General features: G+C 46.7%; 1 protein-coding gene across 1 annotated transcript in view; it reads left to right on the forward strand.

Moving 5' to 3' along the window:
• Positions 1-919: 919 nt before the first annotated feature.
• The window catches only part of LOC142584158 (uncharacterized), a 35,907-nt gene continuing 20,473 nt past the window's right edge, over positions 920-16,353 (forward strand). Inside the window, exons 1-2 of the mRNA XM_075694327.1 lie at positions 920-1,076; positions 1,742-1,896. Of these exons, the coding sequence (XP_075550442.1) occupies positions 978-1,076; positions 1,742-1,896 (254 nt within the window). The 5' untranslated portion in view covers positions 920-977. The remainder of the gene's footprint in view (positions 1,077-1,741; positions 1,897-16,353) is intronic.

The following is a 16,353-nucleotide window of genomic DNA, read 5'->3' on the forward strand; positions in this document are numbered from 1 at the left end:
ATTCTGCCGACTCACACGATTATCATAACGATGCCGACCTTGTACACAATTCCACAAATATTGGTACATATCCTAAATGCAACGAAGAAATTTACGCATCCACGACAACTGGTTTGTGTGTTTACAATGAATGATCGTATGGACCGACGCCACCACTGCACTCCGCATTTTGTAGGCAGCATACTATGACTGATGCAAAACGAAAAGCTCAGTGGGCCTATTGGCCCACTGAGTTTTGCATCAGTCATAGTATGCTGCCTACAAAATGCGGAGTGCAGCGTTGGCGTCGGTCCATACGATCATTCATTGTAAACACACAAACCAGTTGTCGTGGATGCATAAATTTCTTCGTTGCATTTGTTGCAGTTGTCTTCGCTGAATAGGCTTCTACAAAACACGTAAAAAATTGGAATTCAACCGGGACCGACGGAATCCTACGTTATGTAGGTCATTTCATTGAATTGGCATTTTTTGAGGAGACGTCGTACTGTAAGAGCAGGCACTAATTGTATTTAACTAATGAAGCATGGGAAGGCTATGACTCGAACTATCGAGCATTACGAAATAGTTTCTTAAATATGTGCCTCTGTATGCTTACATGTGTATGCGAAAGACATGTTAATGTTCTGACTCATCGTTATACCAACTGATCTCGTTCAATCCGCATAAGTTCTAACGGCGTTCGACTGTAAACTGAGCCAAAAGCTTTATTTGGCTGCTTGGGCATGTCAAGGCTAAAAGTGCAACCATCAATCTTCATGAAACAGATTGCACGTATCTGTACCTCTATATCAGTGCCTGCGTGTATGACAGGCACAACTTGCAGCTGTTCTAAGCTTCACGTGATCGAGGTCAGCGAGCTATGCGAGCGATTATATTTCTCTTATTTCTATATATACAGACGCCAGTACTCTTTTAATCTCACGGCGCTCCGCACGAATAGCTTGGCGGTATACATCGGCTACTTTTTAATTGCGATGGCTAAAGCAACTGCGCAAGTGATCATCGCCGCTGTACTTTTGGTGCCTGCACTGGCCAAGCAGGAATGTGGATCCTATGAGACCGACGCTTTTGAGGTAATTTTGACGTCGTCATTCTTTTTCACTAAAATGTCGTGCACTGGTTTAGTGTTTTAAATAGTTGAAATTAAATTGTGCTCTCACATATTCATAGCACACATATTGGGTAAAAATCATTGATACTATATGTCACAAAGAATATAATTTGGGATATCCAAACGAACATAAAACGTATACCTAGAACACAACTCTGTTGATCGTAGGAAATTAGGTGTGATCTAATGTGTTGCTTAATGCACACTTTTTAGTGAAATTATGTTCTTCGCAAGCATATATGGGGTAGTGTACTATATTAAAGTAAAATTATTAGGTCACGCTTACAATACTCTGTTCGTTACGCTGTTTCACACCAAACACCTACTGCGCACAAGTAGAAATGAGTCACAAACGGGTCAAATAGCCTGTTGCTACAAAGTAAACACTATTCTCCAATGTCGAAAAGAAAGTAAGTGTATTATTGGGTGTGTACAGTTAACTGGGCAATATTTCGATATGTTTACTCATCAATATAAAATATTTACTCGACTTAACTACGAAAAGTAACACACATAGACAGTCGTACCTATCCAAACATTGGCAGTCCTGACAGGTCGCTCTGGCTCACACTACAGCAATAATGTTTCACCTATCAGCTCCAAAACTTAAGTTCGTTTTTATTACAGGTCATTGCAAAACTGCAACATACATTCGCAGGGTTTTCGTCGGATGATGAAGACTCATCACTTTTATGTTCAACTGCCGACCTTGCATACTATAATGAAGACGCAGGGCAACTGCAATACATATTGCATGTACCTGGCATCACAGGGAGCGAAAAGTACGTCCGTTTGTTCTGCAACCTTTAGTGTCTTCTGAGTGACCAAGCTCTAACATCTAACGCTAAACATGTAAACATCTAACGCATCAACTCCATTCTGTTCTTTTTGTGTCCACTGTAGGGCAAAAACCGCTTGTAGGAATTTTCACTTGCTGATGCGTCTTGCCAGCCGACTTAATTCTATGCCTTAAAGTGCCTAATCAGCATAGCTTTGACATTTTCATGCGGAAAGCTACGACACAAATGGAACTTTACCTGTCTGATTCCTGCTGATCCAACGACATTACTTTATTTGTTTTATTTTATATTACCTTCCTGCTTTAAGTTTATCCTTCCTAGCTTAACACTGGAATACTGTGCAGTTTTTTACTTTTATTTTGAAGGTTAACAATAAGCATACAGAAATAATTTACAAGCGGTTCAACTGAAATCAACAATACTTCTAGCAATTTCTGCCTCTGTTTGTTTTGAACAATTGCAAGGGTGACTCGGAAAAAAAACTAAAATGCATTTTTGTTACGATGTTTTGGGAGATATAGGGTAAGACTAGGTTGATGTACTTGGCACAAATTCCTGACATTCTAGGTAATACAGCGGAGCTCTTATAGTGTGATGATATTGATTGTGTGGCATGCAGCTGTGACGAGTCAAAGTGTTTAACCAGCCAGCTTTCAAAGCGTTTGACCAGACACGCTGTAGTGATGGTGATTTTGTGGCAACAACAAGAGCAGAATTAATGACGCTAATTACGGAAGGAGCAGACCGCGTGCCACAAACGAGGAAGTGGCGTGCGGAGAGCGGGAGTGCGTGAGAGCGAGCGGTAGGCTCGAACGGCAAGTCGCTAACCGGCGGTCGAGACTCGGGTGCTGGCGATCGGGTGTTCTGCTACCGTGCAGACTTGGGCTCAGATCTCGCTCGTGCCTGTGCTCTCCTGCGCACCAGCGCCTTGCTATAATGGCGGTCTGGTGCAGTGCTTTGTGCTGGGAACCGAGACGTTGCAGGAGTGACTGACGAGCCGCTGGCCAGTAACAGCAGTGGCCTGTTGCTCCCCCGGCCAGCTGCTTCCCCTGTTTCCGCATCGCGACCAGATGCGGGGTGTTGGCTACGGCGTACGACGTGGCGCTCCAAAACTTGCCAGCTGTTCAGAAGAGCAGAACAATGCAGCGAAGCAGCAGCAACGACAACCGTCATGGACACCACAACAATTATGCACACTGAGGAGTCATGCTGCATGAGTGCTTGGGATATTATTATATAGACGGACAGACGTCTTTGGAACGGTTACTCTAGTCCACGTTCATGTAAAGCGTTCTGTGCCGTGTTAACGTCTCTGTGTATAGTATGTGTTGTATGTAAAAGGCGCCCGTCTGCCTTCTCATTAATAAAAGGATCATGGGCTCAAAGGAAGCATCAAGTTACCTTGGCTAACTCACGGTCCTGCAAGTATACCTTTAATAATGAAACGGCAGACCCGAACCTTGTACTTGATGGTACGAGAAACGGGAAGTCCCGCACAATCAGTAACTACAGCCATCGCTGTGAGTGACGAAAACACAAAGTCAGAAGTCACTGATGACAATGATTCGGTAGATGGCATCCCTTCTGTGAGCGTATGCCAAACCCAACCTTTGCAGACGTTAAAGATCTATGGGCACTTTGCTGTGCTAAACTGCGATAGGCGAAAGCCTATCTATGAATGCCTCTGTAGCTGTTGTCCGAACTGTTCTGCGAGCGGATGCCACCGTGGCCGCCAGCATGGGATGCAATCACAGCCATATAGCTGCAAAGTTTGTCGCTGATGTGCGCGCACCCTGACGCGCATGTCCACGCTCTCCCACGCGCCCGCTCGCACAGCTTTACTGGCACGGCACCTCCTTTCCTTGATCCCCTAGCCGGTTCTCGCCGCTTTCCTGCGTCCACCACGTATAGCGCACGGACACTCATGAGCCACTAAAGGCATACGCCTTATAATATCATCCAGCTTAAATCGAAAACAGCACGAGGAAGTTCAACAAGTGTGCGACGAGTTCATGGAGATATTCTCAGTTCTCCCAAGGAAAACATAACTTGTTGAATGTTCGCTGCAGCAGGTATCGGATAAATCTATTCACGTACATCGGTGCTCTATTTCCCTGGTTCTGCGTGAGAATTAGCAGAGCGAGGTACAAGAGATACTGTCATTAAGCAAAATTCTGAAGTCAAAGTCCGCATATCACGCACCAATCGTTGTCGTTAGGAAACCAGAGAAACTATTTGTTTTTGCATCGATTCCCGCGAACTAATCAAAAAGTTGGTTTTCGAGAGTGAGCCCATTCCGATGATTTACATTGCGCTAAGGTTTGCAGGGAAACAAGGCTTCTTTTTTTTGAGTACTGACTTTACAAAAGGCTACTGACAAGTACCGGGGCTGCAGAGCGCAGCGAAAAAAAAATGGCATTATCAAGCGTGTCGGGACCTTGCCACTTGAAATATGTGCCTTTTTGAATCAAGACTGCTCCAGCTGTCTTATCACCCCTAATCAGGACAGTTTCACGAGACCTACCGAAATTGTATCACTACTTCGACGACGCGGTAATCGCCAGCACTACCTGAAATTGAATTTTCATGCTCGGCGACACGTTTTCCAAGGCATACGTGATGCCAGCCTCGCAACAAAAGGAAAGAAGTGTAAGATAGGGCAACATATTTTTACCTGCCTCGGACACAACATTGGAGGTCCAAAAGTGGAACCTATGCTAAAAGCACAGAACAAGACCTTAGCCGCTAAGAAACCAACTACGAAGAAAGCCGTGCACTCGATTCTCGGCTTAACCGGCTTTTAAAGAAAGTTTATCCCCAGCTACGTCGGGATCGCCAAGCCCCTGATTTATTTTACAAAAAGAAAGGTCAATACCATTCGGTATCTTTGGGACGGAAGCAAGGAGAAGGCTCCGCTATTGTCAAAGGCAAGCTCGCCGCAAATTGAATACTTGAAGCCCCGGACCTCGCGAAGCCTTTCGTGCTGCGCACTGACGCCTAAAATACGAGTCTAGGTGCTCTATTTCTGCAGACCAGTGAAGACAATGTCTTACAATCGCAGCATATGCTGCTCATGAACTACTGCCTAGAGAAACACGTTATCCTACCATTGAACTTGAGTGTTTAGCGCTTGTCTGGTCTGTTCAGAAGTTCCACACTTACTTTGCGGCAAACATTTTGTCATGCAGTGCGACCATCAGTCAATGCAGTAGTTGCAGTTGGCCAGGCATTTAAAAAACAGTATTTTACGCAGGAGCCGGTTAATGCAGGAGAATTCGTTTACTGTGGGATTCTAAAAGGGTTCGAACAATGTAGGTGCGGATTACTTAAGCTGTAAATGAACTGCGCCACTTCTTTGGGGCAATAATTGATAGAACGGTGGACTGTGTTCCGAAGTTTTGGACGTGTTATTGTGATGAATGTTTGCTCATCATTTGTTTCTGTGGATCAAGAAATTTCTTGAATGGTACACATCTCCCTACACTCATGTACACCCTCCTCGTAGGTTGTTTAGTATAGTTTAGGACAGCTACCTTAAGTGTGTGTGTGTGTGGAGGGGGGGGGGGGTTCTTGTCATCCCGTGGATTGCGGTGCGTGACCGCGACAAGACAAAGTGTTTGAACAGGCAGCTTAGAGTGATGGTGATTGTGTAGCAACAAGAAGAGAATTAATGACAGTGATTACGGAAGAAGAAGACCGTGTGCCCAAAACTAGGAAGCGGCGTGCGGAGAGCATGCGTACGTGAAAGCGAGCATCAGGCTCGGACCGCAGCTGGCCGACCGGCGTTTGAGGCTCGAGTACTGGGGACCAGTTTTCCTGCCAGCCTGCGGATCTGGGCTGATATCTCGCTCATGGCTGTGCTCTTCTGCGCACCAGTGACCTGCTCTCATAGCAGCCTGGTGCAGTGCTTCGTGCTGGTAGCAGAGACGTTCCAGAAGTGGATGGCGAGTCTCTGGCCAGTTAGATCAGCGGTCTGGTGCTGGGCCGGCCTGCCATCTTGCTTGTTTCCACATAGCGACCAGACACCAGTGATTTTGTCTGCACTGGACTAACTCACTGGGAAATTTGCGAGCTGACGGCGTAGAACGTGGCCATCGCAAGCAACTCAGCAGCTGGGCTAAACAGTCGGGCTAGGCAGCTATGGGGCGGCTACGACAACCGTGACGGGAGCCAACAAAGGCGACGCACACTGGCGAGTCGTGCTGCAGGAGTGCTTGGCATATTATTATACTAAGTTAAAGACGAGTTGACAAGTCTTACTCGAGTCCACGTGCAGGTAAAGCAGTCTGTACCGTTTTAAATGTTTGTGTATGGTCTGTGTTGCATGTAAAAGGCTCGTGTCTGCCGTGTCGTTATTAAAAGGATACTGGGCCTAAAGGAAACATCACGTGGCCTTAGCATATATGATAGGATCTGACGGTTTGTGTGCGTACGCAAAAAAGATATGGCGGCCACCCCCCAGCTAAAAGAGATAAAGCATAAAGCGAAAGCGTAAAGCCGGGTACGCCCCAGCTGCCTTTAATCGCGAGAACTGTCAAAGCATATTGAGATAAAAAAACGTAATAAAAAAGTAAAACTGGAATAACACTGTGTAGTATTTATTACGGTTTGGCGTCACGTGCTCTGAGGCAAACCACGTAATCTTATCTGAATTCCTTTCCACCCGTACAATGGGTAGGCCGTGTGCGGTGAGGACTACGGAAGGACAGCGCGCCTACAAATAACACCGTCGTGAGCACAAGCGGGAATGTGCACGGCGAGGGCACGCGGCGGACGAAGCTCGTGCCGCAAACGCCAAGCGTATGCACCTTTTGTCGGACAGCCCTCACCGACTCCACTCCCATTGTAATTGCGGCTGATTTAAAAATATACGTGTATCGGCCAGATGGAAAGTGGTTCGTGGCGTTCCTTTTGGAAAGATTTGACATTCTATGCTATACAAATATCAGTGTGCTCACGACGCGTCGTCAGTCTTGAGTAGACCTCACATTGGCGAAGAACGTTTCCAGTGTCGCCAAAGAGCTACTGGCAGTATATAATAGTGATCATAAAGCGATAGTCACCTTGATGACCAAATAATAAATACGAGAAATCAACCAATAGTATATTAAAAATTTTAAAAAGCATTGGGTGTGCAACTTGTAAAAGAAAAAAAATTGCGAAAGAACGACATTCGTCGTGGTATGTGTCTTTTATTTTCAATCAGCATGTGTATTATCAACATATTTATCACCTTATATAGAGCTCCGTTAGTCAGCCACCTGCACAGAGTAAAAGAGCTCTGAATTTTTGCCCAAAACATTTTGACTTCCCTGTTAGCGTAGTGATAGAGCATTGTTGCGATCTCTGTCCTTCGTATGAATATGGACTTCTGGTGTGCATTGGCAGGCATATATATATATTATAAGGCCGAGGCCGACCCAGCTATCAGCATTTTTTTTCCAAAAACGGCAACGCCCCAGCTCATGCGCGAAGTAGAACACGGAATATAATGCTGGCGATGTACAAATAAAAGCGACGAAGTACGTTAATATTGCTTACACTAACTTCCTTCCGCCATTACCTAAACGGGGAGCGAAGGACTTCATCCGCGAGACGTGAACAATTTCGGCATTCCGGTGGCGGCGATCGGTGACTGAGTGTACTGGGCGAACGAGATAGTTCACTGCAGATGTTTGTTGCACAGCGACGTATGGGCCAATGTAGCGTTTAAGGAACTTCCCACAGAGGCCTGGAGTGCGGAGTGGAGTCCAAAGCAGGACTTGGTCTCCAGCGCAAAAGCAGAGGTTACGGCATTTGTTGTCGCAGCGCCGTTTGCACACAGCTTGGGTAGCTTCTGTGCTTTGCGGGGTGATTTGACGGCAATGTGCAACTCTTACAGCAAAATCTTCTGGAAGGGACGCGTTAGGCTAGGAAGGTGCTAAAAAGATGTCTCTGTCCAATATGGCGGAGCGAGCTCGTCCATACACAAGGAAGAAAGGGCTGTAGCCGGTAGTCCGTTGAATAACAGTATTATATGCGAATGTCACAAAAGGAAGAATTTTATTCCAGTCAGTGTGGTCAGCGCGAATGTACGTGGAAATTATGTTAGACAGCGTATGGTGGAAGCGCTCAGTAAGGCCATTGGTTTGCGGATGATAGGTAGAAGTAGATTTGTGGACGGTACCAGCGGCCCGAAGAACTTCCTCGAGAACTTGGGAAATAAATGCCTTGCCACGGTCACTCAGAAGAACGCGAGGAGCCCCGTGGCGCAAGACGATGGAGCCCAAGATAAAGTCAGCGACATCAGAAGAGGTACCGGATCGCAAAGGGGCAGTCTCAGCATAGCTTGTTAAATCGTCGAACGAAATGACAATCCAACGGTGACCGGAGAGTGTCAAAGGCCAGGAACAATATAAATCAATACCAACAAATTCAAAAGGTGCGTCCCGGCAAGGGAAAGGTTGTAGCAAACCGGCAGGAGGGGATTTCAAGCGTTTGCGGTGCTGACATGAGGCACAAGAGGCAATGTATTTGGACACCGTTGTGGATAGGCCAGGCCAGAAGCAGCGGGTCTTGATGCTGTCGTAAGTCTTGTGGAAGCCTAAGTGGCCAGCTGAGATGTCGTCGGGAAGTGCCTCTAATACTCGCAGGCGAAGGCAGCGAGGTAGAACTGGGACACACCGTTGACCTGTTTGGTGGTAAATGTAGCAATGTAGCACGCCACCTTGAAGGCGGAATTGTCTAATTTAGCGTTGCAAGCGGCTGTTCGGTGGTTCGGCGAACCTACTAAGGCGAGCCATGAGAGTTTGACAGTAGGAGTCGGTGCTCTGAAGCAAGACGACATCAAACCGGGATGAAAGCGTAACTTCAGCCAGGGGCGTTATTGATAGCTTGTGTGAGGGAGGCGCAGCATCGCAATGACGTGGTTGGGAAGATGATGGCGCTTTACCGGGAGAGAGCAGAGTGGCCAGTGAGACAATGCGTCTGCATCATGATGACTTTTTCCAGACTTGTACGTTACTGTAAAATCGTATTCCTGCAAGCGGAGTATCCAGCGTCCTAAGCCTCCTGACATGTTTTTCATTGATGACAGCCAACACAGAGCATGATAGTCGGTGACGATGGTGAAGTGGCGGCCATAAAGTTATGGGAAAAGTTTCTGAATCGACCAAACGATCCGCCAGGCACCCTTGCTCCACACTGGTGTAGTTTCGCTCAGCTGGAGAAAGTGTTCGGCTGGCATATGCTATGACTTGCGCTTTAGAGGCTGATTTACATTCCAGAAAAAGTGCGCCAGTACTTTGTGCGCTTGCATCAGTATGGAGTATGGTGGGGGCTCTATCATCAAAGTGGCGAAGCACTGGTCAGGAAGTAAGATGTTGCTTAAGAGCTTGAAAAGCCGACTCACAATCATTAGTCCATGGGAAAGAGGCACCAATAACTAGTAGCTTGTGTAGAGGAGCTGCTATTGCAGCGAAGTTGCGTATAAATCGACGAAAGTATGACGTCAAGCCGAGCAAACTACGTAGGTCTTTCTGTTTCTGGGGCCGAGGAAACTGGAGAACAGCACTAATATTTTCGGGGTCTGTCTGGCTGACATCTTTTCAGACGACGTGGTTGAAAACTTTTAATGTCTTGCTTGCAAGTTTGCATTTTTTTTATTGATCTGCAGACCAGCATTTGCAAGGCATTTGGGGACTTCGTCTAATCGATGAAGCTGCTGGCTGAAGTTGGATGAAAAGGTGAAAATATAAATATAAAGGCTGGAGAAATACTCCGCCCCTTGTAGTGTGTCGAAAGCGTCGTCAATTCAAGGTATTGGATATACGTTCTCGCGTGTGATGTTATTGTGGGCTTGATAATCGACGCAAATGCGAACGGAGCCACCTTTTTTCGTTACCATAACCACGGTCGAAGCCCAGGGGCTAGATGAAGGTCATATTATCTTCCCCGCAAGCATGTCAGCAAACTGTTGTTTAATTACCTTTTGTTCGGACGGCGATACATGACAGGGATGTCATTGTATTATAGCGGAACCATCGGTTTCGATGCAGTGTGTAGCCGCAGAAGTTCGACTAAACACAGGGGAACAGCTATTGAAACAGGCTTTGTGCTTCGCCCAGACAACCAGTAAGGCTTCGGACTGCGCGGCTGTTAGGTTAGAACCAAGAACGGCTGGAGGAGGGAAAGAATCATCCAAACCTGAAGTTTGTGCTGGCGATAAAAAAGGGCAAAATGTGACTATAGAGATACGTTGAGTGTCGGCGAGGGTTGCCACAGTCATCTTTTTGGGCAGCATCACAGGATCTGGGGTCGTGTTGCAAGCAGGCAGAAGGCCGCGGCCACGTGAAAACCGGACCAGACAGGCGGTAAGGAGAATTACGCAAGAAGTACAACGGGAAGAAGGGGCGACTAGCGCGTCTTCGTCGGCGATCTGACTCGACGTTACGGCTACATCGTCTTCGTGACCAGGACGCAGGACGCAGTCTTCAGCGATAACAAATATTATCGTTCATCGCGGAACGTACACGCATGCATTTGAAGTTTCTCGAATGTTATCGAGTTTTCTGCTCGTTGTCTGTTGGTACCGCAGCTTTTGTAATTTGATTGCATGTGCGACGCTAGTTGCGCAGAATTTTATCGAAGACACGCGGGCACCATCGCTGACTCGGCTACCTCCGATGACCCACGTATAAGATACGATGCGCTTGACCGGAAGATAAAATTTTTGACGATCTCCGACTGTGTTCGCCGCTATCGCCGTTCTTTGAGTGTAGCCTGTTCTTGAGGGCACAGGTTCACCCAATAAAACGGTAGTTTCCTCATTCCCAGTTTTGCTGCTTTTTTCACTGTCACTATACGTGACAGTATGTTTTCTCTCTCTCTTATATTGTTATTGTGATGCCGTCGTCTTCACGCCTTCTATACCGGCCCAATGGCCCAACTTTACTAACAGCGTGGGCCACAAGTTATGTGCTTGCACTCATGATGTCACTATGGTCGTTGCATCGTTGTCATTACAGATTTGTGATGTTATTATCGCCATTGTAGGGGTCACGCCATTGTCGCCACCACACAGCCTACACCGTTGTCATGCAGTCGTAGTCATAAAGTCATAATAAATCCGAGATTCCGTCGAGCTGGCTCCATCTTCGTTTTCCTAGGTTCGACATCCCGCTGTTCTTTTAGCGTCATTGTTACGCCATCGTCACCTCACTGTCATCATTATTTCATGGTCTTCATACCCTCCTCCTTCGATCGCCGGCATTTTTTCATCATTCTGTCTTGATCATGTTTTCTTCATTCAATTGCAATTAAGGCGATATCGCAATTCCATCGTTAACCTTGCGTCGTCGTCATACACCTGCTGTCGAGCATCCCTTCAATACCGTCGTAGCCATGCCATCATGGTCAGGCCAACATCATCATTCAGCTTCGTCATCAGGTGGCCGCCCTAATGTTGTCATGCTGTCGTCCTTATATCATGGTCATCAGGCCAAAGTTGTCCCCTCAGTATTGTCATGCCCTCGTCGCCATGCCACCTCTGTCGTTCTACCACGTCATTCCTTCTTCGTCGTTCCATCATTGTCATGGAGTCGTGGTAATGCAATCGTCGCCATGCCGTCATGCTCCTCGCTGTCCTTGATATGCCAGTGCCATAGCAAAGGGGCACATTACCAGAAATACTGTATGTCGCATAGAACAGAAGCAACCCAAGTCACAGAATCCCCACAACAGATTTGCAATAAAGGTGAACTCTTCAATACTTGCATGGCTATGCTGCTTGAATTCTAACCGCATTAGTGCAATATTTGCTTGTTACTAATGCTGAAAGTATTTTTGCCGATACTGAAATACATCCGTACAACAACTCCATAAAATCTTTATCTAGCTCATATTTTATTGCTTGTCATAAGCAGGAACACAACTAAAGTCCTTGCTCTTAAATTATTTCTTTATCCCCCCAAAGAATTCTGTCACGCTTTAATAAGGTGATGTGATTTTATATAAGAGAGTCTTCGCAGCTTTCAAAGCTGTTTATTCTCTGGCTAGCACTTTAATGCTTAAGTGCGAAATAATTGTATAGTCATTGAAGGAAACGTATCAATAGGTGAATAAACGCTTCGTAGATGAAAATAGGTTGGAGACTTTGAATTTATATCACCGCGTGATGAGTAACATGCTCATATATTATTAATTCGACTTGAACGACATTGCAAGAAAGTGTAAATCAGATCATTAGTAGACTGGAGCGGATAGAAGAACGGGAAAATATCACGGATCAAAGAATAGGCAAAATTGAAATATATCTAAACGATACGGTGGTCCCTGTTATGGAGCGGGAGTGCACTCGGCCGCTAGCCCAGCAGGGTGAGTCGCCGAGTAGACTTGAGCTTAAAACTAGTTCACCAAATTTCCGTGGTCAAGATGGCTCTATTAAATAGTTCATTTAGTATTTGGCAGTGGAACTGTAGGGGGTTCAATCATAAGAAGGCGTCTCTGCAGCAGTTTGTTAGAACGCATGGTGTGAAACCTCAAGTTATCATGTTACAGGAAACACTGACGTCTAACATGACCTTAACGGATTTCAAAGCGGAGGTTAAGGATAAGGAACAGGGCAGAGGACTCGCTACTCTCATTAATAGGAGGTTAGCGTATATTAGACATGTTCTTCCAATGGCGGATTGCAAGACTGAATATATTATGGTGGGGGTAATTTTAGGTCGGCAAAGGTCATGTCAGAGGAGCGTTTACCTGCTTAACCTGTACAGTAGCCCCCGGGACACGAAGCAGAGTTTGAAATCTCTCTTGACCAAGGCAACCAATCTGGATAAGGATGCACCGTTGCTTATTGGAGGGGACTTCAATGCACCATACCATGTGTGGAAGTGTGTTTATAGCACTATTAAGGGGGTGAGACTATGGCAGCAGGCACTAGACGAATTTATCGCTGATTACAGACCCTTCGTATCCCACCGGATGTGGCACGTCGACATGTAGAGATTCGACACCTGATCTCACTTTTGTTCGGAGGGTGGTGGATTCGTCCTGGTCCAATTCTAATATAGATTTTGGTAGCGATCATTACATACTTATGATTACTTTGGCAGTGGCTAATAAAAAGGAGCGCACATTCAGGATGGTTGACTGGGATGCATTTAGGAAACGAAGAGCGCAGAGAATCGAAGATGAGAGAAATGAGTTGACCTTGGAGCAGTGGACCAGTCAGCTTAAAAGTGACGTTGAGGCGTCCACTAGAGAGGTTCAGACCGATATTGACACGGAACACATGGATAGTCGCTTGGCGCATTTGTTGGAAGCGAAGCAGTCGATGTTAGCGAGATGGAAGGGTCAGAGATTGAATAGAAGGCTTAGAAAGCGTATAGCAGTGGTCAATCAGGAAATTGAAGACCATTGTCGGGTACTGTGCAAGCAGCAATGGGATGAAGTATGCAATTCTATTGATGGTCGCATTAAGAGGGGAGGCGCATGGAGTCTGCTCAGACATTTGCTAGATGAGACAAACACTAAATCTAATCAGAGGACTGGGATAGGTAAGCTGTTCCATCAGGCGTGTCGGGACTCCACAGAGCAGGAGTTGCTGAAGGATTTGGCTGAGAGATACTTTCCGTTGGAGACCTGGCACGATACACCTGACGTAATGTTGGAATATAGTGGGGACGAAAATGCAGCTATGGATGAGGAATTTACTGAAAGTGATATAAGGATGGCGCTGCAGAATCTTAATGGTCGATCGGCATCAGGGCCGGATGGCATTACGAATAAAATGTTACAGAATTTAGACGACGGATCAGTTGAGTTCCTTACGCGGGAGATCAATTACCGATGGAAGGAAGGCTCTTTCCCGGAAGAGTGGAAACTTGCAACTACTGTTCTGATACCTAAACCGGGGAAGGCCATAGGGCTTGAAAATCTCAGGACCATTTCCTGACATCGTGTTTGGGGACTGTCGCTGAGCATGTCATTTTAAATAGGCTAACGCGTTATGTTGAGGGCAATGGGGTCTTTCCGCACTTGATCATAGGATTTCGGCCCGGCCTCTCGACTCAGGATGCTATGATCAGGATTAAGCATCAGCTACTTGACCGGCTGACTAGGGATACTAAGGCACTAATTGGACTTGATGTGGAAAAAGCTTTCGATAAAATCCGACATTCTTTCATTCTACAGTCGCTATCGGACTTAAACATGGGGCAGCGGCTTTTCCATTTTGTCAAGGCTTTCCTCATGGATAGAAGGACATATCTCAAGTTTGGGGAGATAAAGCCGGAAGTCTTTAAATTGGGTTGCTGTGGTACTCCGCAGGGATCCGTACTCTCGCCTATGCTATTCAATCTGGCGATGTCGAAGTTGGCTAATACACCGGACACTGTCCAGGATATTGGCTATTCTATCTACGCGGATGACATTACTATATGGAGTGTCGGTGGTAGTGATGGCGAGCTTGAGGCTAGGCTGCAGAAGGTGGTAACGCTTGCGGAGGAGTATCTGGGTCTCATGGGGCTCAAGTGCTCCACTAAAAAGTCGGAGTTGTTGATCTTAATATCTAAGAAGTTAGGTCGTAGGCCGAAGGGTTGGATACCGGAAGTTGAGCCTTGCATTAGAATTCATACTAGGGGAGGGTCGGTGATACCCAAAGTTGAAGCAATCAGGGTCCTGGGTTTTGTACTTGAAGCGAACGGGTCGAACATTAGAACCATTCAGCGTATTACCAAGAAGACGTAGGAGGCGATAAGACTTATAAGAAGGATTTCTAATAGGCATAGGGGTTTAGGAGAAGAAGGTGCGATGCGCTTAGTTCACGCATTTATTATGTGTCATTTCTCGTATGTGGCAGCTATGCTAAATTGGAATAGGGGGGAGAAAAATAAATTGGAAGCATTAATCAGAAAAGCCGCCAAGGCTGCGCTTGGTCTGCCTATGACTACGTCAAACGATATGTTGCTACGACTCGGTTTGCATAATGCTTTAGATGAAATTGCCGAGGCTCAGCGTACTGCACAGAGGGAGCGGTTGCTAGGTACACCAGCGGGTAGGTATATTTTAGAGTCAATTGAAGAATCGGTGGCTCTGTCGCACAATAGGGCGCCGCTACACGAGTTGAACGTGAACCTTAGGGCAAACATCATGGTTCGTCCGTTTCCGCGGAATGTGCAGCCCGTGCACAATGTAGGGAGGCGGGTCGCGAGAGCTAGGGCTTTGTTGCGAGAGGCAAAGGATCAGGAGGAGGAGTCTGCTTTTGTTGACGCCGCATGGATTAATGGTAAAAATGCTTATTCGGTGGTGGTGGTAGATGGCAAAGGGAGCGTTAGAAATGCTGCTTCCATTTATACCAAAGATCCGGGGGTTGCCGAACAGGTGGCTATTGCTCTAGCACTAATTGATTCAAGAAGAGTTTTGGTGTTTAGTGACTCGTGATCTGCGATTAAAGCCTTCTCGAGAGGACTTGTTGCGGAACCGGCTAACAGACTGCTGCAGGGTAGGGATATCACTTCGCATACCGTTACTTGGTTCCCGGCGCACATGGGGACAGTGGAGGGAGCCCCGCGTAACCTCAACGAGGTGGCGCACAAGGAGGCACGAGGATTAGTGTGCCGTGTACTCCCTGAAGGGGCTGGATCTCCCGCTCCTGAGTACAGGGACCAGCTGTTAACCTACAACGAAATCACCAAGCACTATTACCTAGGGCGCAGGGCATTCCCCCTGCCACATTCTAAATTAAATAGGCCACAGGTGGTTACATTAAGGCTTCTGCAGACACGTACGTACCCTAACCCGGTCATCATGAACAAAATTAATCCGGACTGCGGGGTTTCACTCTATTGTAGTAAATGGGGGGGTTTGCTCCATTTAGAACACATGCTTTGGCGCTGCTTGGCGTTGGCCGGTGATGGTTCTCGAGGTGAACAGTGGTGGCAGCGGATGCTGCACAGTGAAGTACTGGCGGACCAACTCAGGGCTGTACAGAGGGCCCGTGTGACGGCAGAGGGGCTCGGCCTCTCTGTACCGACGTGGGAGCGGCCCGCATCAGTCTCAGACTGATCCCTCAGGACCTAAATAAAGTTATTCATACCATACAGATACGATGCACGGACTTGAGGATGGCGGCTCTAATGGCATAGCGAGCCTAGGGGGAAGCTCAACACAGAAGCCCTGCTGATGTACACGCCTGATGCATCACCTGTTTTGGTTGTGGTGATACGGTGACTCGCTGTATGGCTTCAGTGTTTTTGGCATTAACCTCGGCTGTCGCCCTGAGATGAATTTTGCCGGAATGCCTTTACCCAATAGTCACTTTCAACGCGCTGTCAGCCTTTTCACGTCACATTCCACATAAGGCGCTTTTTGTAGAAAGAAATTTTGAAAACCGCCTTTTAATGGCATACATACTTACGAATCACTAAACGGAGAGACATTAAAACGAAGCCAAAACGT

Source organism: Dermacentor variabilis, chromosome 6 (genome assembly GCF_050947875.1).
Source record: "Dermacentor variabilis isolate Ectoservices chromosome 6, ASM5094787v1, whole genome shotgun sequence".
Taxonomy (NCBI): Eukaryota; Metazoa; Arthropoda; class Arachnida; order Ixodida; family Ixodidae; genus Dermacentor; species Dermacentor variabilis.